General features: G+C 32.1%; 2 protein-coding genes and 1 pseudogene across 3 annotated transcripts; 1 reads left to right on the top strand and 2 right to left on the bottom strand.

Moving 5' to 3' along the window:
- Nucleotides 1-948: 948 nt before the first annotated feature.
- Nucleotides 949-1,995, bottom strand: LOC133693463 (wound-induced protein WIN1-like; annotated as a pseudogene).
- Nucleotides 1,996-9,103: 7,108 nt separating this feature from the next.
- On the bottom strand, nt 9,104-12,086 carry LOC133695136 (auxin-responsive protein IAA16-like). Of its 2 annotated transcripts, none has more exons than XM_062116976.1 (5): nt 11,597-12,086; nt 10,122-10,357; nt 9,883-10,018; nt 9,704-9,765; nt 9,104-9,568 (listed from the first exon to the last, which is right to left on the bottom strand). In XM_062116976.1, exons 1-5 carry the CDS (start codon nt 11,872-11,874, stop codon nt 9,531-9,533), a joined length of 750 nt encoding a protein of 249 aa, XP_061972960.1. In that variant the 5' UTR covers nt 11,875-12,086; the 3' UTR covers nt 9,104-9,530. The 2 variants fall into 2 exon arrangements, with proteins under 2 accessions (XP_061972960.1, XP_061972958.1); XM_062116974.1 differs by having other exon boundaries at nt 9,104-9,574; nt 11,597-12,083.
- A 9,350-nt stretch (nt 12,087-21,436) lies between these two features.
- Nucleotides 21,437-22,967, top strand: LOC133693317 (auxin-induced protein IAA4-like). The gene is made up of 4 exons (XM_062114503.1): nt 21,437-21,791; nt 22,007-22,209; nt 22,345-22,444; nt 22,559-22,967. The coding sequence occupies exons 1-4, from the start codon at nt 21,565-21,567 to the stop codon at nt 22,632-22,634; spliced, it is 606 nt and encodes a 201-aa protein (XP_061970487.1). The 5' UTR covers nt 21,437-21,564; the 3' UTR covers nt 22,635-22,967.
- The last annotated feature ends 2,810 nt before the right edge of the window (nt 22,968-25,777 follow it).

Genomic DNA, 25,777 nt, shown 5'->3' on the forward strand with positions numbered 1-25,777 from the left:
CTTTGATGGTAACCTTGGTATCATTAAAATCATCTCGGTGATCACACTTTCTAAGATAACGCGTGATGTAAATAGAGTTTCGATATGTTTCATGAGGACTAATTTTTCTTCTCTTTTTTTTTATTTTTTTTCTCTCATCAATTTTTACACCTGCAATTTTTTCTTCCTTCCCACCATAGATGAAAGGAGCTAGATTTTTTTGCCAATTTTTAATTATAGTCCCCTTAATTTTAATAGTTTGGAAAATGAAAAAAAATGAACAGTTTTTTGTAAAATTAAATAAGATTTTTTTTTACTATGTGAGAAATCATAATAAGATCATCGAAATAAACTATTAATTTCAATCTCAAATAAAATTAATGCCAAATAATAAAATTAAAAAAAAATACATGAAAAAAAATTACACTGTGAACAGTGCGATTGTGTGTGTGTGGAATTGCAGTTGATGAAACAATAAAAGTCCCAAGGCTTTTTTTAGTTTTGTTAATAAATGAGTTTGGGTGGAGTCCATTGAGTCGGTCATGGTCATGGCTCTTGGGTTGGCCACATTGCTTTTTTTCTTTTATTTTTTTAAAAAATATTTACAATTTATAAACCAGAAAATGGCAAGAAGCTGTCATCTGAGCTTCTAAAGTGTCTTGAGTTTTTCCAAAGGAAAATCAAAGTCGTTAATATATATATATATATTAGGGTTTGATCATGAAAGAAATACCAAAACTAGTCTCCTTTGTTTTTTCTGGTTCTCCACAGGACATAAAACCAGAAGCATATAAACCCCACACATTTTCATCACTGTCAAAATCTCATCTCTTTTGTTTCATCTGCTCACTGTGAACCAGCATCACACAATCTTCCTCATTTAAAAAAAAACAAAAACAAAAACAGGTTGAACGGTGAACGCAGGTTATTAGTATTGTCGTGTCATCAAACAGCTGCAAAGGAGGTTCATAGTAAGCAAAAATTCGCTGCCATATTTTTTAGATTTTATTGTAAAAATTGGGTTTACAATATCACCTGCTTCTTATTCAAGAAAAGATTAAAAACTAATTATTAGTACATGGAAATCAACAAGCTTATTGAGTTTTCATCATAATACTGGAAGAGGATGGTGCCTTTTGATCATCAGCAATTCACGAACTGGTAGTTTACAATTAGGTGGCCTTGAGCATTGCCTCTTCCATCAGTATCTAGTTGCCGGAATACTCCTGCATCCAAGTCGAGACCTCCATTGCTGCACTGGTCAACAATCCTCACTGTTGCTTGTGCTCTAGTCCCAGTGTTTGTCACCTGCAATACATTTATGTGGGAAACTATATTTAGTTATTTGAATTTGATCTTGATTCTCAGCGAATTCTAATAATTAAAAAAGAAATTGTTCTGCATTATCATCTAATTAACTTATCTTACGTACCCTCAAGCACCTGCCACAAGAAGCCTGGCCACGGGGTCCAACAGGTCCACAAAAGGCAGTCCAACCATATTGTCTACGCCAAGCCAATGGCTTATTGGCATCCCATGTAGAACAATAAGCACGTACAGCGTTCAAATCCCATCCATTTTGCTCAGGGTTGTAGAAATGGTATTTAGCTCTAACATTGGAAGCACTCTCGCCACCTCCACTGCTACCGCCTCCGCCGCCGCCACTGGGTCTACAGTTGCTTTGACAATTCTTGGAAGGTGAACAATGATCATCACTTGTTCCACAAAAGCCCCACTCGCTACAGCAAAGATTGTTAGCACAAGTCCGGCCTCCATGCTTGCCGGCCACAATTCTGGGCAATGGCAATAGCTGCTAGGCACAAAAGGAATACGATCAACAAGCTTAACCTCTCCATTCCTGTTGGTTGCATGAAGTAAGTATAACAAGGTGCTGGATTTATAGAGACTAAGGAGGATGTCATGTCAATGCCGTGCAAGCTCAACTATCCCTTGTGTGTTCCGAACAGCTTGGCATGGCATTGTACGTAGCATATACATTTGACTCTCCATCCCATATCTTTGACATTGGAGAATGACGACGATAATTAATGTTGCTAGAAGCCCATGCAGCAGGCACCCTAGACCAGAGAAATTTATCGGAGATTCAAGCCATCTAGAACTCGTCATAGGGTGTGACTTGTCTCTGAGCAATTAGTGAGTTTAATTAATAAAATAAAACTCAAGTCAGTTCATAAATACATATACTCTAAATTAAATATGGACGATTTATGAAGCATCCAATCAAAAAACATCATTTTAGCATGTAAAATTATAAGGAAATTTCAATATTTTTAAAAATAATAATAAGAAAAGTATTTATTTAATTATAATTATCAAATTTGTTAACTAAAAAATCTAGATTATGCTGGATTTATAATTCAATCATTCGGATCGTTGATCTACTCAAACCACATCCATGATAAATTTAAATTGATTGTTTTCACTTTTTGAATTTTTTTTAAATATATATAAAAAGAGAGGAATCCAACTTGTGATTCAAGGTGATACAAGGCATTTAATTTAGTTGACTCATATGGGGTTTCTTAGGAGCATAATCTTTACAATCCGGTGGCTGAAATTATCCTTCCGCCGTATGCATGCCATCCTAGAATCAAAATATAAACACCTCCGAACTACCGATTCACAAGAAAAGAGAGAAATAATTCATCACAACTTTGGCCAAATGAAACTCTGACCTTGATTCGATCACTCGAGGCTTCTCAAATTTCAGTGGTCACATATATAGATAGCCACAGGATCTTCATCATACAGAGACATATAATGCATTGATCATCGACGGTAGAGAGCAGAGGTTTAGCCCTGTTGATGGAACCACCACGATTAAGTTCACTATGAGGTGACCTCTGGCGTATCCATCTCCATCAGTGTCCAAAAGGATCACGATGGAGAATATAAAATAAATAAAATGATAAATAAAATAATTAGGGTGAAAATTAAAATAAAAAATAAATTAGAGGGTAATTAAAAAGATTTTGATTGGAGGATTAAATTTTAAAAAAATTAAAAAATGAGAAAAAAATAACACAATATAAACTTAGTTTGAAAAGTGAGATTAAAAACTAATAAAAGTTTTATAAAAAAGTTAAAGAAAAAAATTAAAAAAATAAGGATCAAATAAAAAAAAAATATGTGAAAATTTAAAGTACTAAATCAAAAGGAAATAACACCTACATAAAAGTGTAAAGGATGAGAAAAAGAAATTTAAATAAAAAAGGACACGAAAAGAAAAAATATATATGAAAATTTGTTTTGAGGTTAAATTGAAGAGGAAAATAACTACAACGAAAAAGAAAAAATATAAGGACCAATCTGAAAACAATAACACAAAAAAACCTTGAATTGAAGGGTGAAATTATATATATATATATATATATATATATATATATATATATATATATATATATATATATAAAAGGGTCAAGTAAAAAAAATAAGAAATAAAAAGAATAAGAACCAAATTAAAAATTATAATATATTACAATTGAAATTGAATGATTAAATTAAAGGGAAACAAAACTCCTATTAAAGAGTAGATGACAAAAATAAAAAAAATAAAAAAAATGACTAAATCACAAATACAAAAGAAAACAAAGAAGACCAATCAATAAAATTTTTTTATGGGGGAAAGAGAAATTATTAAAAAAAAATCGTTGGCTACAAACCACACGTCTATTGTTGACACGAGCTGCACTAACTAAAAGAGAACACGGCAACGCATTTAACTACACGACGGATAATTAAGTTTGACCATAGAAAGAAGCACGTGTTGTCTAAAGTGCACGGATACCTCCTACGATCCAGTAGCTTTTCAATATCAAATATTATTTTATTATGGTAAAATAAAATAATGTTTTTAATAAAAAAAAATAATAACCAACTCGAAAAGATGTAAATATCTCTTGACTAAAAATTTAGATTGTTTTGATTTAAAAGACATTTTAATAATTTAACTGTAATGTGAAATATAAAAAACCGATAATACTCTGGATCAAAGACATAATTTTTTTAGTCTCGAAAGGTAGTTTAGTATTTTCATTATTTATATAAAACAAAAAGACCCTAGTATCCTTCTAGGCCATTTATTATTTGAACAAGAAACAAATTAATAATTTCACTGTTATAATTAACAATGAAATGTTTGCGTGGCTACAATAAAAACAATATTAAAACCCTCCTTCGTTATTGCTACATTGATCCATAAATCAAATTAATTAGGACAATTTTACTTCATTATTTACTTCTTCCTTTATTATGCAATAAACAGTAGCAGCTAACTGTCAAATTTAAAAAAAAAAGAAAAAAAAAAAAGAAAAGCATGTTCATATATATCTTACCCTCGAGCACTTGCCACAAGAAGCCTGTCCACGAGGTCCAACCGGGCCACAAGAAGCAGTCCAACAATGTTTGCTCCGCCACGGGCAAGGCTTCATAGCATCCCATGGAGAACAATTAGCACTAACTGCATTCAAATCCCATCCATGTTGTTGCGGATTGTACATGTGGTATGCGGCACGCACAGTTGAAGCAATCTCACCACCACCTCCCCCCGCCGCCGCCGCCGCCTTTGTAATTGATTTGGCAATTCATGGATGGTGAACAGTATTTCAGTGTCTCCACACCGCCCATATTAGCCACAAAATAGGTTGCTAGGGCAAGTCTTACCACCGGCTTGCCTGCCATGTTGTTCACCAAATGCATCTCCCATTAGACACAACAAAACAATAAAAAATGTATTACTAATTCTTCCCATTTATTAAAACCCACCTAGTTTTTCTTAAATCATAGTCTAACCTTTGTTATAATGAATTAAAAGAAAAAGGATGAAATGGAAAGATGATAGCACTATCGGGTTTTAATTTTTTTTTAAATTAATGATGGAATTTTCTTTAATAATTTGACACGTTAACAATGTTAATAAAAAAAAATTATTCCATCACTGTTTCCTCTTAAAATTAATAACAAAAATTTATCATTGTAGTTTTTATCAGTAAAATGCAATATAATATTTTTTTTTAGTAACTTGCTAGATTAATATCTTTTTTGATTTAAATTGTATTTCGAGTAATAAAATTTTCGGATGAAAGCGAGAAACTTAATAAAGTTTAATAACTATATTACTAAGCAAGGCTTATAAAGGAATCTAATACAAACAAGATACCATGGACGAAATTTTTTTTCAAACGTTGTATTTTATAAAAATAAAATAAAATAAAAATACAAAATACTTATACTATATATATATATATCCTTTAATGCTTGATTGAATTTGGAAGCATCGTGAAGAAAATGAGGATGTGATGTTAAACTGATCTACTTAGCTGGAAGTATTATTGCTCTTACTATTTATGGTGAACAACAACAAAATGCAAATTGCCTGGTCCGAACCATCTCTGCCGAAATAAAAAGCGGATTGCTAGACCGGAATGCTTACGTGCTTTGTCACCGTTTGTCTATGTTAGCCCATATGGGCTGTAGTGTGGCCCGCGTTCTAATAGGCTCCCGGGTATCCGTATTTATGAGCCAGACTTATCGAGCGTTTGGAAACGCAGGAAAACTTGTGTTTTCAAAAAATTTTAAATTCTTTTTTATAAAAATTAAATTTTTTTTTATGTTTTTTGAATTGTTTACTATGCTAATCTCAAAAATAATTTTTAAAAAATAAAAAAAAATATTATTTTGATGCATTTCAGCATGAAAAACACTTTGAAAAGCAACCGCAATCACACTCTCAAACATAATGTAATAGTAGATTTAGTTTATAGCATTCGGTTTGTCCTCGTACAAAAAAAAAAAAAAAAGATAAAGCAATAAAATAGATGTTTGGTTAAAAAATAAAAATAAAAAAATAAATTTGTTTTTTTAAATAATTTTAGAGTAAATTTATGTATTTTTAAAATATGAAGCATATAAAACATGTTTTGAGAGACAATATTTATTATTTTTTATTTCTAAAATATTCTTGTAAAAACTTTCAATTCTAAAATTGTTCAACTAAAACATGTAAGGATACAAATAATTATTATAATAGTTTTAAAACCCAACTCAAGGGTTGATAAGGGGCAAAGCTCGAGTTACTAGTCGAGACCCGGGTCACGAGTTGGTTTGACATGAGACAGCATAAAAATAAAAATAACTATTATCATAATTTTTAAACTCGATGCGATTGTCAATATTGGGCAAGACTCGAGTCACAAGTGGGGTTGATCGTTAACTCGGATCAATATAAGGACAAAAATAATTATTATCATATATAGTTTTAAAATCTGACTTGAAGGTTGACCTGAAGTAAGACCCTAGTCATGTGTTGGAGGGGTCAATATAAAATAAAAATTGTCATTATCATAGTTTTAAAACTCAACTTGGAGGTCGACTAGAGCAAGTACCAGGTCACGGGTCGAGAGTGTCAACTGGGCAAACCTATTTTTTTTTAAAGGCAATGAATTTTTGATCCAGTGTTTTATCTTGGGTTGACTTGAGTTTTTGACTGGGTCAAGTTATGTCAATCACTCCTCTATTTGTTTTTAAACTCGGACTAATTCAGGTCTCAGATCAACCCGTCAAATCAGTCTTAGTTTTATAACTAAAGTTATTATAATATTATTAATTCTAACACCCAATATAAACTAAAGTAAAAATAATAATATCTAATTATTTTTTAAAATATATAATTTAACTACAATATATATATATATATATATATATATATATATATATTAAAGGTAAAACAAAAATCTTTATATTTTATTTTGTTTTGACCACCGGAACTAAACACAATACAGAAACAATCATTTTGTTTTTGTATATTACTAACCAACATAATTTTATCTTTTCTTTTTCTATATTATCTATTCTATCTCCATTATTTTTTTTCTTTTCTATTCTGGAATATTAACAAAACGGGGCTAAAAATGGAATGTCAGACACTAATTATAACAAGGTTGAATAGACACATAATAATGTTCCTACTACCTCTTCTGAGATGTTATTCTAAGATCTTCCACTGATTATATATATAGAGAGAGAGCCAAAGCACCCACTCAATGTGTATTTCTCCTGTGAGTAAGTATTATCTCTTAATGTACCCAACATGATAATGAAGTTGTAATCATCTTCTAAACTCAGATAATCTCCCATTAATCATCACCTTCCTGACCTTTCTTCCATATCTATCCTCCTTTTCTCTTGTTTTTTCTTCATTTGATAATTAAGGCATATAAATAAATCAAGAACCACATCATGACACCCTTTTGGGATTATCTTGCGCATGATCATGTGGTCGAAAATTTCTTGTGGCTAAAGTGGAGATGCTCATCATGATCAAGAATTAATCCCGGTAAATGCAATCGAATGGATTTGGATTGACTCGATCGTAGCTAATCATGATCAGACAGCCAAGCACCCTTTTAAGTGCAATGTTTTGTTTGTATTTGCAAATTGGTCCTTCGTTGGAATCTCTAGGCTCTCGTATTTACTTGGGAAATACAGTTCGGTCCTTGTGATAAATATTAAAGTTCAAATCAAACCCTGCATTGATTATTACTTTTGATCTTTTTCACTTTTTTCAGTGAATTGAAGGACTGCTATAGCTGTGTAACATTTTTAGGACTTGTTAATTATGAAACCTTTTTTTAATCGAAATTTAAATCCTAACCATAGAAATATTTCCACTGAAATGTCACACTTCTGCATACCACTCCTTTATACGGTGCCGTGCGAGTTGTAAGGTATTGTTTGGATTTTCTATTATAATTGAAAAAAAAAAGGAACAAATGGAGGGTTTTAATTTTTAATGAAATCCTGTAATGATTGTCTTTCTTATTATAATAAAAAATAATAAAAATCATAAATTTAAATATTATATAATAGTTTAAGTTTGATATAAGAACAGATATCTGTAAAACGACGCCATCACCTTCAGCAAAAAAGGAAGAAGTAGATAAGTTTCAAAGCTAAACATAGTTTACTAACAAGATTACAAGAACATAAGCACATGAACTAACATGCAGATTAGCAAGTGGTTGCCTTTTTTTCTTCTTTTTTTGGAAGGGACAAGTAGCTAGTTGCATTGTTGTTTACTTAACTGACTACTTGTAGCAGCTAGAATGTATTTATATGATAATTTTCTCTATTAAAAACACAAAACAAAAGCAAATGTAAACATCTTCGAAGGATTAGTGTGATTTTGTCTGATCCGAGACAGTGAAGTTGTGCTTAAACAAATAGACACTTACTAAAGATGGGAAGATTTTTCAATATATATTCCTCAAGTTATTGGTTACAAGAATCTTTGAAAGGAGATGAGAAATCCTACAAATCCCCACTTTAATGTTGGAGAGATCAAAAGGAAGAGATTCATGATCGATGCTCTCAAAATAAAAAGGTGCTTGGGACGACCTTTTGCCCCTCTTGTAACAAAAAACAAAGGAATAAGTAGAAGAGAACATGATACCCTCATGGAGTTAATTATGGGTTTAAGAATTTTTAAAGAGGAGAAGACAAGTTCACAAATCCCTAGTTCTTTGTTGGAAATCTTACACACATGAATCCAACCAATTTCATCAACTCCAAGTTCTAAGAAAAGGCAAAGTTTCAATTTCTTTCTTCTAACATTTTTTTTGTGGCTCGTTGAATTATTAGCATCATTAAACGTTGGCAAAACATATATATATATATATATTAAAAAAAAAAAAGCAATGTCAATGATCTTGTTTATCGAATTATCGATCGATGTATGCCACTGTAAATTATACTAAATCCACATGGAATGGAAGCCAAAAGGAAAATATCTGTCCCATCTTCGTCTAACGGGCGACTTTCGGCATTAACAAAAAAATTTTTTAAAAAAACGGAGTTCCTTTTTTAAAAAAAAAGGTTGTCTCACAGTACAAACATTATGTAACAAAATATACAAAGTTATTTCTTCCCATCTTCGTCTAACGGGCGACTTTCGGCGGTTCAAAGTGGGAGCAATATGCCAACAAAAAATAAAGGATGGCATAAATTCCCCAACAACACGCACATGCCCTTGCTCCTCATCCTTATCACTTTGTTCATGGATCCTATTCATCTCCTCCTCAGCCAATCACATAAAAACTCTTCCTCATGATGATCCAAAGATTTCTTATATATATATCATGCAGAGAATCTCATCATGCATGCCCCCATTACAGAAATGGAGGGAGAGGGACAGAACACGCTCTCGACAACCTAGCCAGCTAGAAACAATAATTATGGTCATTATTAAGCAAGACAATAAACATTACACATGATCATACAGAATAAAAAGGAAGTTTTACGAGCACATCTTCTTCTTCTATTGTTACTTCATGCCCCTAGCTAGCTATAATTAACAAATCCCTTCAAATATATTTCCTCTTATACTTGGACATACTACTATATATATGTAAAAAGAAAAATCATGGTGCAGAGACTTCCAGACTTCAAAGCTCAATGAGCCTCCTGCATGCTTCCTTTTCTTTGTGGACAGTTGGGATCAGCTGGCCATCATATTAACTTGGGAAAAAAGCACTTCAACTTCTGTTCTTGCACTTCTCCACAGCTCTTGGGGCTGCAACTAAAGCAAGATCAAGAAAAGCTCATGTTAATCTTACTATATACCATTCTCAAGGTGTGTGTGTGTGTGTGTGTGTATATATATATATAGTTCATATATGCATGGTAATATTGGCAGGTCAGTACTAACCAAGTCCAATGGCCTCAGACCCTTTCATGATCCTCAAGCGCTTGCATGAATCAACAAACATTCTGCAAAGTTAGTGAAGAATTGGTTATTTATAATTAGTTTCAGTGATCAAATAATGTTGTCTTGATGCAGTAATGAGAGGTTAAAGATCATATGAAAGAAATTAATTAAGAACTTACCCCCATGGAACATCTCCTACAAGCATCCAATCTCCATCCTTGTCTTCATAAGTTGGCACATACTCAGAACTATTCAAAAGATCTATCAATTTGCTTTCATTCATGAAATCTTTCGTTCCTTGTGAGCCACAGTTACCTTTAATGTGCAAGATGATTCTTTAGAGATCCATGTGTTATATAAATCTTGATAATCGAATTGGAATTATATATATATACACATTTAACATCTTAATTATTACCGATGGTGAAGGAGCTGAACATTTTGCCTAGAGCATCAGAGAGTTCTCGGTAGCTCTTGTATAATTTCAAGTCCACTTTTCGTAAGTATGGGGCACCATCCATGCTAACCTTAACGAAAGCTGCACCAGTAGTGCCACTGCTACTGGCCTTTTCACCCTCATCGTTGCCGTTCTTCTGGACGGCCATGACATTCTTACGGAATGATCTAATGGGTGGCCAACCCACAACTTGTGCCCTGAAAATTGATTTGAAATGCAGATTTAAGATAAGATTCTAATAACCAACCCTCTTAATTAGAACTATTAATTAATTTCACACGAAATTAAATAATCAATATCGTCTTTATTTTTAATATCCTCTCTCTCTTCCAATTTTACCAAATTAAAATATTAGCAATAGCACCCTTCACATGTATATGTACCTAGAGTTATTAAATCCGATTTAATCTTGATTTCATAAGAGATACAAGGCAAATTAAGAACTCAGGATAATATATTATTGATTAATTTAATCAAAATCTAAATTAATTTAAGAAAAAAACAATATAATTTAACTTAAAAAAATATTTTGATTGACCCGAAAGTACCGGCCATCCTTTAAACTCGAACCCAAGCTTGGATCATGTAAAGTGCCGCAGCTGCTACTTTTTTTTTTTAAAAAAAAAAGGGAATTCTTACAAACAGAAAAGTACACAGCACACTAATTTTATAATATTTGTTATGGTTCCGTTTAAGACATGAAAGGGGGGAAATTATATAAATTATGGTAGACAATGGATTTCCGTACAACAGAGGATTTTCATTCTCAAGACAGCGTTTGGTAGCTTAATTAGCAACAGAACATCCTTTTTTCTCTTCTCTATCCTTAGTTTTTTTTGGCTGTCGAGAAGAGTAAAGATTCCAAATGTTTTGTTCTTTTCCATTGTTACAGACAACAAGCCAAAGCCCTGAAAAATCCAGCTAAGGAGGAGGAAACAATGGAGCACATCTTCTTACAACTCTTCTATAAAATAATATTAAATATTACATTAATTATTTATAATAAATACACGAAAAAAAGAAGAAGATGATGGTAAGGGAAAGAGAAGACATTTTTATGTGAAAAAAAACATCTTTAATTCATCAATATATTCTCTGAATGATTCGTTAAATCCAAGTTTTTTGCTCATCTGAATTAAATATTAGGACTAGCTAAGTTCAAATAATTAATTAAATCAACTTCTTGCTTCCCTGAGATGCCATTATACGTACGTAAACACTAAACATACAAAGTGGGTGGGTTTTTTTTATTTTATTTATGGAGCATGCATTTGATACAAAACAAAATTAGTTTTTCTTCACAAAAAAATTAAAAAAAAAAACACACAAAAAAAGGAAAAATAACATATTTAATTAGCAAAATATAAATCACAATATTATCTAACTATATATCCATGAGTAACATGAGAGATTGAGAAACAATAATGAAAACTTACTTGGACGGTGGCTTTGCAGGATCATTAGGGCGAGGAGCAACAGTTTTCTCCTTCATTACTGCTTTCTCCTGATCTGATCCATCCTTTCCAGTTTCTTTAGTTGAAAGGTTAAGCTTCAAGTCAACCGTCTCTGAAAACCCTCTCTTCCCATTACCCTTTGCAGCCTCGGCATCATTTCCATTACTAACACCTCCAGGTAACCCTAGGCGTAATTCAGTCTCTTCAAAATTAATCATGCTGTAGGTGTCAGCTGGTTCTGCTCCCATTATGCTGGTCATCGATCCTTCACAAAACCTCCAGTCCTTAAAAATAAGCACCAAACCCCTCTTCCTCTCTCCTCTCTCTCTCTCCCTTTTCTTCGTGTTGACGATGCTAATTTCTTGCTACTAATTATCTTGATGTAGAGAGGTTTATGGCATGCACATGTAATAAAGGTGGAGCAATAGTAGAAGCTTATAGTGCTAGAAGGGCCAAATTAGCAATAGGGAGCAGTAATATATGGTTTTTGGGACGTTGTGATGGGGTTTTTTTGGAGGGTGCAGATGATGGCACGTGTACGGTCAAGTTCGCTGGACAGTCCCATGGCTTGTCGGGGAAGTGAGGTCATGAATCATGAATGATATAGAAGATAGAATGATTATTGTAATGCGAGTGGACAGGCCATGTTGGCTTTGGTATGCCTTTTCACTTTGTTTCCTGAGGCTCCACCATTTTACTGCAACTTGTATAAAAAAGGCGAAATCATACTAATTAGGTATTGTTTGTAAGCCTCGTATTGGATGTCTTTTAAATTTTTTTTATTAAATAATATTTTAAAATAATAATTTTTTATTTTAAAAATTATTATTAATATTATCACATCAAAACCATACAAAAATATATAAATTTTTTTTAAAAAAAAATAGTGAAACAATTGTTTGTAAGACTTAGGTTATGCGTTTTGATATTTCAGGTCACTCGTCATCCCAAGTTGATCTCTAATTTTTATTTTGTAAAATAAAATAATATTGTTTTTGTTTAAGGTTGTGTTTGTTTTACACCTGCTTTTGCGTTTGCGATGGAACAAACACAGTAAAATGTTTGGCAACAAACAAAACTGTGTTTTATACTGTGGGACCCACTACAAAATTGAGTTTAAAATGTAATTTTTATGAAGCCGTTTTTACATTTTTTTAGCTGAGTTTTGTAAAACCCTGTTTGTTTTTGCGTTTCAAAAACGTTTTTGAAAAAATTTGAGAATTTTTATTTTTTTTGCTCCAAATTAATATTTTTAGATGTTTTCAGATTATTTTGATGCGCTAATATAAAAAATAATTTAAAAAATATATGTATTATTTTGATGTATTTTCAAGTAAAAAACACTTTAAAAAGCAACCGTGACCACACTCCCACCAAACATTTTAGTATGTTTTTTGCTATACATAAATTTCAACAATAATTTTTACCAAACACGTATCTTAATCCAACTAACCACAGCTAACCATATTTTTTAAAAACTTATTTTTTAAAATCACGGCCGCAAAACCTACCTAAAAACAAACACACTTTAAAAACATGGTTTTTATCATGTTTTATCGGGTTAAGTAAGGTTTTTGACTGAATCACCTGATTTATTTCTTCCCCTACTTTTATCAAACTCGGCTCAGTTTTGCCCCATATCAGCTAGGTATTAGATCAATTCACTGTAGCAGACCGAATTTCAAAACTATTTGCCGAATATAGGTGCAGCCCGCGCGCATGCGATTTGTGAGATCAGATCACTTCCAGTTTGGAAAAAAAGGAGGTATCCCTGTCATTCCAAGGTTACTTCAATATCTTTTCAATCTTCAGGTAGGTTATGCAGTCTCCACTTCCAGTGGTAAGCATTCAAAGCACCTACATATAATGGCAACGATGTGTGCCACTAAACGATCACAAAAATAGTACAAGAGAGAGGGGATTTTAGATAGAGAAAGAGGAAGAAAAGGCATGCTTCAAATTAAAATAAATAAATCTGTGTACATTTCCTACACGCATCATAATGTATTGGTTCAAAAATTATTTACGATCGATCTTCCACTTAATAATAAGTAATAAATTGCCTTGGAATAACTCAACTGGGTTACGAAACTTTTTTTTGTCATGAATTTGTGTATGATCTTGACAAAATTGGAATCAAATCCACTTCACATCATTAATAGGAGATATATATTAGGAGAAGGGATAGATGTTAATTTTATCTGTAGAATGAATGAATAATATTTATAAGACTTGGTTAATTTCCTTTTGCATTTGGAATTTTAATCTGATCTCCTGATCATAAAAGCATTCATCTACTTTGTACGTACTTTGTAATAGCTTAATCATAGTTATTATATTATATTTGTTTCGAAGAATTAACTTCCAAAACTCATTTTATATATATATATATATATATATATATATATATATATATATATATATAAAGCTAGAAATTTTTTAATTTGAAGTAATTTTAATATTGATTTAGCCATATCCAAATTGATTAGCAACTTTTTAACAGTGTGGTAGCGGTTGCTTTTCAAATAATTTTTCGTGCCGAAATACATGCAAATGATTTTTTTTATTTTTTAAAAATTATTTATGACATCAGCACATCAAAACGATCTAAAACATACAAACCATATTAAATTTTAGCAAAAAAAAATTAATTTTTTTGAAAATACAGTTTGCAACGTGTTCTCGAACGATTTCTTAGTTGACCCAACCAAGCTCGATCAAATCAAAACTAAAAATTTAAAACAACAAAATATCATTATTTTGATAAAGATTGATTTAATAACATAAAAGTTAAGTGCTTGTTCGGGTAGTTGGTTGTGTGTTTGCCAATTAACATGACTATGTATTGATTGCTCACAACTTCTATATAGTAATGTTTATTTTATTTTTTCCATTTTCCACAAAGTAGCTAGATGATCATTCTCTGCTTTGGAAGGAGGTTCATGGGTGATTTATTCAAGCAATTGAGTGTTTAAGATAATATTCAATTGGCAATTTAATTTGCATCATGTGTTTTGTTTTTGACTAATTTACGTTGTTTGCTTCTTCATAATTCAACTTCCATCTTCAGGTCGATTGATCGTGCACATGGAGCATTAGAAAACAAGCAAGATTTGTCAATATATCTGGACGGAGAAAAGAAAAGGGAAATTAATTTAATTTCCATTAAAAAATAATTCATCATGTTAGTTTGCATGGATATTCCGAGGCCAATCATTAATTCTGTCAACTCAGCAATGAAATTAGTCTCGATATATATAAGAGATTAATGTTTCCAGAGATAGCGAATTTGAAAATATAAAAATTCAGAGATAAATTTAATAAACTAATTATGTCTTTAATTAGTTGAATTTAATTTAATTTTCTCATATCAAGATTTCTCGAACGGAAAGCTCAAGATGCATGGTAAGCGGTTCTTTGAGCATTGATTAACAACGCAATATATGAACAATTATAGAATATTCACCGTGGAATAATAATATTGCCGAGAATATACCGGAAAATTCAAGATTTATGTCTTCTCCAACAACGATGGACTCGAGTTTTGATTAATATACCGACTCAAGCTATTTTTCAAAGCATCATCAACTTGAACAGAAGAGAATTATTAAAGGGCTCCATTGAATTATTAATTAGCAGAAATCCATCGACCAATCTAAAGTTTTATAGCAAAAGAAAAGTAAGCCGATCGAGTAGCTTGTGAATTTGGTGTGATGGTGCTCGATGGCCAATCATGGCATAGCCCACAAGCAGATAGATGCGAATTATATTGCCCCCAAAAGTTGACAAAACACAGAAAGCTAGGGAAGAAAGGGACTTGCCCTCTACTCCACAGTCCAAACAAATAAAATAAGAGAGAAGAGTGATCAAACCCCATGCCAACCAGCCCCAACACTTAGATGTCCCCTCGTGTGGGCTGGGTCCGCCGTACCCGCCACCACCACCAAACAAAGTCCACTGTCACCTTCACTGGACCTGAACACGTGTGAGCTATCACAGGTTGGTACACCGCAGGTAGGAAACACTGTCCATATCCATGAGAGACATCACGGCGCGTGTGGACGATATTAGGTCAGTTTAATTTCCCTTCCTCTATCTAACCCCAAGGCCCAAGCAGTTATATTACAATTTACGAACGCGGATTCAACCAGAAACCCTTATCCTTACAAAAAAAGATGTACCAGACGGTGAATCTGGTGCCATCAGACAGAAGCATCGGAATTTGATTCTTCTGGATTGCATGGGACAAATCCATACGGCAACGTATCTCGATTTCAAGCTTTGCAGATAAACGCCATCGCCAATCTTAATCAAGAACAGTTGAATTGTCACTCTAAGTGCAGGTTATTGGATTGTGCATAACGAGCATCGTAATTATATATTATATCGGGCTAATTGCTAGCTTTATACATACCGGTTTGTTTTTATATTTTAAAAATATTTAAAAAAATTATTTTTTTAAATATTTTTAAAATACTTATTTTTATATTTTTATATTGTTTTTATACAAAAAATAATTTTTAAAAAATAAAAAATAAATATTATTTTAATATATTTTAAAACAAAATATATTTAAAAAACAATTATTATTAACACAACTGTAACAACATAATGACAAGTACTATGATCGTTGAGATACGATACAGATCACTTTCTCAAAACATTTCTTATCAAAATCCCACACGTACATCTAAATCTTGAACGTGGCCGAGTTAAGTTCACGAGTGGACTGTCTCCCTCGTACTCTGACAAGATTTTATTGACAGGCGGTGATGGTGTGTGTGTGTGTATATATATATATATATATATATATCAGAACAGATACGCATGATCACTGATCAATAGCAGGTGCATGAATCTTGAATTTAATCTTAGACTCGTAATGGATAGGGTTTTTACAATGAATTTTATGCGCCAAGAGACGAAACTGTTCAGTGTATTTCCCTTGAATTGCGTACAAAACATCTTAATGTATGTATTGTGATGAATCCATGTTCTGTAGTCCATGCTTGCGCACATTGGACAATCTTTATTTAAATTGGAGAATTATGATGTGGGTCATTGTATATTCATGCAGAAATTTGCAGAAATGGCCGGTTTCTTTCAAAACAGCGGCCAAGAGTTTAGGCTGTTGACTGTTATACACAAAATATACCAGGAATAGATGAAGTAGTACTGTGGGATTTGGAAGAGCAAGCTATGCTTGATTTGTTCTGTAGTCTATGCTTGCGCACATTGGACAATCTTGATTTAAATCTGAGATTTATGTGGGTCATTATATATTCATGCATAAATTTGCAGAAATGGCCGGTTTCTTTCAAAACAGCGGCCGAGAGTTTAGGCTGTTGACTGTTATACACAAAATAAATATACCAGGAATAGATGAAGTAGTACTGTGGGATTTGGAAGAACAAGCTATACTTGATTGCGAGATCCTTAGAACAAGAAATTTAGGTAGATTTACATGATCTTCAATACTGGCTTCTCAAGTAGGTTATAACCACTAGGTTGAAGATCTGTAATTAATTTGTAGGCATTAATTAGTTTCCATAACCAAATTTTTTTAAAGTTTTTTTTATCAAAAACTTTCATTGCGTGGTTATACTAAGATAAGAAACAACTCTATAATTGCAAGTTTTTTTTTTTTTTTTTGCGATAAACTTCCTTCTTGAATTTCAAATATCTTTTATTATTAATATTTAAGTGTTATAATTTTAGTTTGTTTACAAGTCTGAATTGTTAGTTAAAGTGCATAATTTCATTGAGTGGTAATTAAGTTCTTAATGTTTACCTTTGAATTTAAAGTTTTCTTAGTTTATACAAACATTATTAAAAAAAAACCTAAAACAACTATATAACAGGAAAAAAAAAAAAACTATTCTGCAATTTCCAAAGCAGCAAGAAACAAAGCCATTTCGAAGAAGCTTGTGTAGCCGGAGATTAATTTGTTTTTCCGGCTAGGAGCATGAAGGGAAAGCCCTTCCTCCAACAAGTGTACTTTCTAGAAGTCGAATTTATATTCTTATATTTTCTGAAATAGAGATCGGTTCAACGAATCACTTGGTTTTTAATATACTTTAAAAGGTATCCCAAATGAGAAAATTAAAAAGTTAATTAATTACATGACTTAGTTGATTTTTACATGATTTACGGGTCATTCCCTAAATACACGTTAGAATCAATTAAAAACTGAGATTCTGTCAAGATGTTGGGTAGCAAATTAAAGCATAAGAAAAACGAAGGGCTTTTGGAGAATAAAAAAGGATGGAAATTAAAGAAGAATCATTATTAGCTGGAGGTGGCTCTCAAGGGACCCACATGGTCGATGCTAATTGAAAAGGGTTCCCAGAACTGTGCCCAGAGGGGGGCTCCAGGCTGGCAGGCCATAATTGGAGGAGAGACCCTAACCAGACACCGGAGAAAATGCTCATAATGCAGTGTCATCAATCAACAAGAGCAGTGGACCCTCCGTGTCTCCCTGGTGTTCCAAAATTAACTTAATTGTGTTTGGTAACGCGGTTTAAGAAAGTGATTTTCATACTGTTTTACTCATTTTATTTCGAGAATATTGTTCGGTTATTTTATATTTTAAAATAATATTTTTAAAAATTATTTTTATATTAATACATTAAAATATTTTGAAAACATTAAAAAAATAATTTAAAAAAATATAAAAATATAAAATTTTTAAATTTTTTCAAAAATGCTTTTGAATATACCAATAGATGCAATAAAACAAAAAAACATAACTAATGCGTGTTTGGAATATAGTAATAATTATTTTTTATTTTTTAAAAATTTATTTTTAATAACAGTACAGTATATTAAAATAATCCAGAAACAAAAAAGGATTGATGTGTCGGTGCCATGTAAATAGAAATGATCAACTTTTTTCTAGTATGAACCGAAACTTAAACTATTCGTGCCCAGAATAAACTGCCATGAATCATAAGAAAAATACTCCATTGGTCGTTAGTTTACTAAATTGTATGGAGTTATTAAACTCTATCCAACTCATATCTTTTTTATTATCCAAATCACGGGTTAAACAAATTAACATGAATTAATATATATTAAAATTTTATTAAAAAATAATTAAAATTATATATTTTTTAAATTAATTTTTAATTAAATTTTGCCTAGGTTATGTATAAACTTATCAATTTTATCGAGTCAAAACATAAATAAGAACAAAAAACTAAATCAGCTATGTCATGTATCCACTAGCGTAATATATATATATATATATATATATATATATATATATATATATATATATATATATATATATATATGACGGGAATCTTGATGATCAAATTCGTTTGAAAAGTTATTAAAAAAATAAAATAAAATAAAATAAAATAGTGGCTGTGTTTTTATCCATATCTCATTATGTATCAGAACTGAAGTCTTTTCCAGACTGATTTGAAGCTTATCCACTCAATCCCTTTAAAAAAAAAAAAAACTTGTAAATATCTATAAACATCAATTAATTAATTTATCCAGAAGGTGTTATCAGTATGACTTCGCAAAGCAACTAAGACTCTCTGTTGCTTTTCATTGATAGTGAATGTTTCATGGGAGCAAGGCTTAAATCTTATCCAAATCCCAATTACTTGTGATTAGCTTGGCTAATTGACATCCGCAAGCTACCCTACATGCATATACTAATCCAAATGTCGTTTCAGGCAGTATTAATTGGGCTGGCCAAGATGATCAGATGCACAGTTTTGATCACTCTACACTGTAACTACAGCAGTATAAATATTTACTACTCAATGCTCCTTGTAATGACATCTCTTCGAAAAATGTTTTTGTGGTTTAGGTTAAGTTTTCTGCGTGAGATCTATTAAAAAATATAAAAAACAATTTTTTTCATTGAATTTATACACAATTGGATTGTATCAAATCTTAACCTCAACCACTACTACAAAAACAAATATATTTTTAAAGGAATAGTTTGATTTTAGTGGTTTGAAACGTTGCTTTTTGTCAAGGTCTTAGCTCTGATTTGAAATGAAAAAAAAAATCTTAATTAAATAGTTGACTTGAAAGACTTGCTACACTTGACTTAAAGCAAGTTTTAATGTGAACCGGAAAGACAACGATCCAATTAAAAAGGGTTTACTCGTGATTAGATTTTTCAGTCCAAACTCGACCGGGTCAATCTTGATTTCTTTTCTGAAAAAGAATGAAATGACATTAATTCGATAAAAAATATCAATCCATATTAATTTTTTGGTTTACAAATTGACCCGATAACCTAAACTATTTTTTAATTTAGATAATGAGCGGTAGTATATAATTAACCATCGTTTTTGGTCACCTGAAATGAGATTCAGAAGAAAGAGCTTCTTTTAAATTTTAATTTGAGAGGTGGATTATCGACCCATATGGTTTTCGAATTTTGCATTAATATGAAGAAGCATTCCTCAATGCAAGCAATGGCTTCACATGTAAATATGCAAAATAGCTTCAATTCCCCCAAATCTAACGACCAGATTTAAAGAGCCCTAGGGTCTCACCCACACGCACCATGCCTTGCCCAGCGACGACAACCCATGTGGGCCCAACACACATGGGCTGCACCCAACCTCCACTCTTGATCAATCCAATGCTCCTCATTCCTTCCCGCGGAATCCATCCATGCATCCTGACCGCTCATTTGAGAGACACGGTATTCAATGCGGGCGGCTCAGCTTTGTCCCTAACTTGTCCCCTAAATGTCATGACAGCTTTATCTATTTTGCTGTTCATGTGACTAACACAATTAGCTGCCCATGTTCAAATTTGAGATTCCTTTCTCCAATGCTCTTAATCCACTCTCTCTTTAGGGTGTTTGTAGTCCACTTTCCCCACCAAATCTCTCTTTTTTTTTCTTTAAATAAAATAAAATAAAACAAAACCCTAATGCAAGTCTTTTACTGTTAGAAACATTATAATTTCATCGTTGAAAAATAAAATAATAAAAAAAAGATGAGTAGTCTTTGCTTTTTGAAACATGAATCATCGCATTAAAAAGATTAAAATTCAAATATTTAGATTTATCAAATTTCTACATGTATTTTACTAGTGAAATATTCATTGCAACAACTAAAGGATTACTTCATGGTAGTGTTCGATACTTTAGTAGCAGTTGTTTTTCAAGATATTTTTTATTTGGAAATACATTAAAATAATATTTTTTTTATTTTTTAAAATTTATTTTTAATATCAACATTTTAAAACAATTCAAAAAATATTTTGAAGTAAAAGAAATTGAATTTAAAAAAAAGCACAGTGTCATGGCATAAACAAACATAGCCTACATGTTTTATACTTGTAATGGGTTTTTCTTCTTTATCTTGCCATTGATATGTATTGATTCCTTGATAATCTAATCTATTCACCTATCAGGAAGCCTTGTGAATCAAAATAATTAAACCATGCACGTTATATTACTTGGCCTAATATTTAAATTACGAGTTAATTAGTGGTCAATTCAGATAAATCAAAATAATATTATTTTAAATTTTTAAATAGTTTAAAAAATATTATTTAATTTATTTCTTAAATCAAACTTATTTTGATTAACTTTCACGTATTATTTTTAAGGTTGGAGATTGAAATGCCAATTTAGACCATATTTAATGTCACGAATTATGTAACAGTTACTAAAATAAAAAGAATGTGTAAGAAAATAGAAACATGATTGATTAATAATAATATGTTTTCCACGCGCCACGAGGGATGGAGATAATATTGTTTTTCATTCCCCCAAGCAATACTGTCCTTTGCTTTCAATTTCGTTGGTCAACTTGCATCTATAAAATACATATCCATTTCCTTCAACCCTCTCAAGTGCAATTACAACCACACAGGAAATACAGAAGGTTTAATTTGCTACCATTTCGGAAGAGGAACAAGCTTCAGTTTACATCCAAAGATCGTTGAACAAAGAAAAGAGAAGTATGGAATTTGAGAGAGATCTTAACCTTGAGGCGACAGAGCTCAGATTAGGCCTCCCGGGCACTGTCACAGAACAGTTGGAGAAGCAAACAGGTAACTCAAATGTTACCAAGAGCAACAAAAGATCATTGCCTGACATGAATGAAGACTCTGCAGGAAGAAGGGAAAGTTCTAGCGTGTCTTCAAATGACAAAAAAAGCCATGAACAGGAGACTGCTCCACCCACCAAGTAAGTTGCCAGCTTCTGTACTTCAATATGAGAAAACACCACAGGTCTAGATGAAATGTATCAAAACATGTCAGCTAGCTATATATGCTCTTGCTTATCCCTTCTAGTCTGGATTTTTAGGGGTTTAATTTGGTGATGGTAAGATGTTTTAGGGTTGTGCATGCATGGTTTTGAATAATGGACTAATTATAGGGTGGATCTGTGTGATTTTATAGGACACAAGTGGTAGGGTGGCCACCAATCAGATCTTACAGGAAAAACTGTCTCCAAGCAAGGAAACTAGAGGCTGAAGCTGCTGGACTATACGTGAAAGTTAGCATGGATGGTGCTCCTTATCTTAGAAAGATTGATTTGAAGGTCTACAAAGGATATCCAGAGCTCCTCGAGGTCGTAGAAGAAATGTTCAAATTCAAAGTTGGTGAGCACCCCTTTTTTCCCCCTTAAAATTAACTTACAAAACATTGTGAAGAAATTAGTTTAATTAATGAGAACTATAAGTGTGTGAAATTAAATTAAATTAAATTAAATTAAATTAAATACATTTTTTTTTCAGGTGAGTATTCTGAAAGGGAAGGCTATAATGGATCAGAATATGTACCAACATATGAAGATAAAGATGGCGATTGGATGTTGGTTGGAGATGTTCCATGGGAGTAAGTTCCTCTTCTGTCGCTCTTAAATTAATTGCACCAGTGATTAATTAGTTAATTAATTATTCCAATATCTCGTTTACTTAAACTCAAAAATATTTTTTTCTCTAAATACAGAATGTTCATCAATTCATGCAAGAGGCTAAGAATCATGAAAGAGTCGGAGGCTAGAGGCCTGGGATGCGCTGTGTAAAGCCTCATATGCAAGTACTCTTAACACAAGATGGAGATCGAAGAGATGATCTGAAAAGAATCCATCTCCTTGATTATGAAGACTAGATCGAGGTGCACTACTCTGAGCTAGCTTGGACTCTCCGGCCAGGAAGAAGTATCAATCATGGACCTGTTGCATGAAGAAAGAAAATGCATGGATCTGTATTTTTCCTTTATGGGATAGCATGTAATAGAAGATTTTAAGAGGGTTAACTTGTTAAGTAGGAGATTACAGATCTTCTTGTATAGTTAGCATATCTGCTTTTGGAATGCAATTGTACAGAGAAATACATATGGTCACAAGTTTTTTCCATGTACCGATGAAAGGTTTAATTAAGTTTTCATGCTATAATTAAGATACATCTCCATAGCAAATGAAGGTGCTAATCTGATGTAAGAATTCTAGTAAATGCAAAACAGTTTTTTAACCCTAGTATATTTAAGGTTATATCCTTGTAGGGTGTTATGTATATATACTGAGAATGGAAAAAATTATAAATTATTTTACTTGGATAATTTATATGATATTTATATTTCATAAATTTTACTTTCTTGCCTGAATGAGAGGGCTGAAAGGTCATTATATCTTTATAACATTAATGAAGGATAAATATTTCTTACACATGTATTAATAAGAAATAAATATTTCTTATACAAATATTAATACAGACTAAATATATCTTACATATATGTTATAATTAATAAGATAAAAAAATGATAAGTTATGAGAGGTTTTATATACCTAGAGGTTTAGGTGAGGTATAAACTTGTTAAGCAAGTCTTTTTATATTATATACAATAAATTAAAGAACATCCATTTCCCTTCCCTAAGGGTAAATTACCCAGGGTCTTCTAACACTTTAAATCCAAGCTAAAAAGGAGTAAAATTTTTCAAAGAATTAGATGTTGGGCTTTAGCTACAAGCCCGGGCCCAAACAATTTCTCAAACTAAATTTAAGTTATGACATCTAAATCAAGAAATATTAGGGTGGTTAATCTAGTGTTAAGTCCAGATATAACATTTAGATAAAAAAAGAAAAAGTTTTGAAAAAAAAAACTATTATTTAGAACATAACATTAATAAATCATGTTCCATCATTACGTATCATAAGGGATGAAAATTGGATTCTCTTTGTCTTCCATAACGTGAACATAATTTTATTATTTTAGTCCATGGTAGAAAAGCTTCGAGGAATCGGAATAATACAAAATTATTATATATATGGGTCTAATAGCGACCATGCATTTCAGAGATCTGCACCCTGTGATATTGTATTTCTCTTGGGGAAAAAAATATAGATCACTTTATTGGTGTTGGGGATATTTGATAATTGTTTCTACCTTTGTAACATGTAAACTACGTTTATTATTATAAAAAATAAAAATAATGATATTTCCAAACAAACAAAATAAGTGAATTTATAATATTGAATGGCAGATAACTATCATCTTATCTATATTTTTTTTTTAAATAAAATGAGTTCTTAATAAGTTATGATTAATTTTGAATGGTATAATTCATAGTTTTGAAACCTAGCCCGGCCCCGGCCGACCCAGGGTTAGAACTGGGCTGGGTTGAAGAAAAAATAGGGGAAAGAAAAACCCGGCATGACCCGGTCAAAAACTTGATTGCAACTCGTTGATTTTTATTTTTTGTTTTACTAAAACGATTTCATTTTGATTTTAAAAAAATTGACCCAGTAATCCAGTTAAAATCCGAAATTCAGGCCGGGGTTGAAAACTATGGTATAATTATCAAGAAATAAACCAACTCTAGAATTGAACGCTTGGTTAAAGCCCCAACAACATGTTTGGAATATGTGGTGGAAGCCTTGATTGGGTTTTTATTCAAATGAATTAATTTGTTCCTTTAACATATTCGGTTGAAGTATTGAATGTAACGAAACACAAGTTTAATTGAAATGATACATGTTCAAACTTTCATTTTTTTTTTTTATAATTTAACCCTTAATTCTTTAATATTTTTTTTTAAATTTTGATCCCTAAATTCTTTAGCATCACAATTTAACAAAAGAGTTAGCTTCTCTTAACGTATGGATAAAAACCTCCCTGACTAAAATATCTTTGATGTCCATAATAACTGCTCCAAGACGATGAAACTGAGTATGATCATCATACACTAGGCGTAATTCTTCCAAGAAATCTGAATTACAAAAAGAAATTTTGTAACCTTGATTCCATGGAACCAGCAAAACCATGTTTAAGGGACACTAGTTCTGGAAGAAGGTTTGTACTGTAACCTGCAAAAACTGAGAAACACACTAGCATTCTCCCATCTCCATTCCTGATGAGACCACTAAAATCAGTAGTTTCCCTGGCTGCGTGGAAATCAGCTGCTAGGTAGCTAATCTGGCGCAAAAGCCAGACATCCCCGCTGTAGTTACAATATCTCGCTGCCTCCATATAAACCACAATCCTGCAGGGAAAGTAACAGATACGCCACTTGTTGCAAGATTTGTGATCCATGTGATGATGTCTGCTCCCAAGAAGCCATGACAGTTCGTGATTCCCAAAGATACCCAGACTTGTCTAGCAAAAACAGAGTCTCTTAAACAATGTATATTATTCTCTATCTCCTATGAACATCTACTGTAATGAGGGTCTGAGATGATGTTGCGCTTGAACAGTAGCTTGTTTGTGGGAAGGCAATTGTGAAAGATTAGCCAGATTAAAACTTTGATCTCATCTGGGGCATTTAATCTCCACATCCAGTTCCATATAGGGTCTCGATTAAGTTATTTTGATCTAAAAATCAACCACAAATAGGCTGATTTAGTGGTATAGTTTCCAGAATTAGAAGCAGCCCAAGTAATACAATCATCAAAATAAGAGAATGGGGGAATTGGGACAGTCAAAATAAGGTGCTTGATCCAAACTTGAATATCAGTCACAATTGTGCTAAAATCCCATGCTCCGTTGTGCCAAAGATCTTAACCTGCAGGTCCGAATTAGAGATATTAACAAAATCAAATTAGAGCTGCAATCGAACATTGCTCCAGCCATGGGTCGTGCCACAAAGACACCTCGCCCTTACCCAGCTTATACACGAAGCCATCTCGCAGATAGGAGAAGGCTTTAGTAAGAGAATGTCACGTGATAGAG

This window comes from Populus nigra, chromosome 5 (genome assembly GCF_951802175.1).
Source record: "Populus nigra chromosome 5, ddPopNigr1.1, whole genome shotgun sequence".
NCBI lineage: Eukaryota > Viridiplantae > Streptophyta > Magnoliopsida > Malpighiales > Salicaceae > Populus > Populus nigra.

Excerpts from the sequence above, each read along its gene's own strand:
- LOC133695136 (XM_062116974.1), bottom strand. The coding sequence starts at position 11,874 with ATGACCAGCATAATGGGAGCAGAACCAGCTGACACCTACAGCATGATT. Across the intron at positions 10,358-11,596 it reads CCTGCAAAGCCACCGTCCAA|GGCACAAGTTGTGGGTTGGC; the intron begins GTAAGTTTTCAT and ends ATCAATTTTCAG. Across the intron at positions 9,766-9,882 it reads GTAGGAGATGTTCCATGGGG|AATGTTTGTTGATTCATGCA; the intron begins GTAAGTTCTTAA and ends CTAACTTTGCAG.
- LOC133693317 (XM_062114503.1), top strand. The coding sequence starts at position 21,565 with ATGGAATTTGAGAGAGATCTTAACCTTGAGGCGACAGAGCTCAGATTA. Across the intron at positions 21,792-22,006 it reads GAGACTGCTCCACCCACCAA|GACACAAGTGGTAGGGTGGC; the intron begins GTAAGTTGCCAG and ends GTGATTTTATAG. Across the intron at positions 22,210-22,344 it reads AATGTTCAAATTCAAAGTTG|GTGAGTATTCTGAAAGGGAA; the intron begins GTGAGCACCCCT and ends TTTTTTTTTCAG.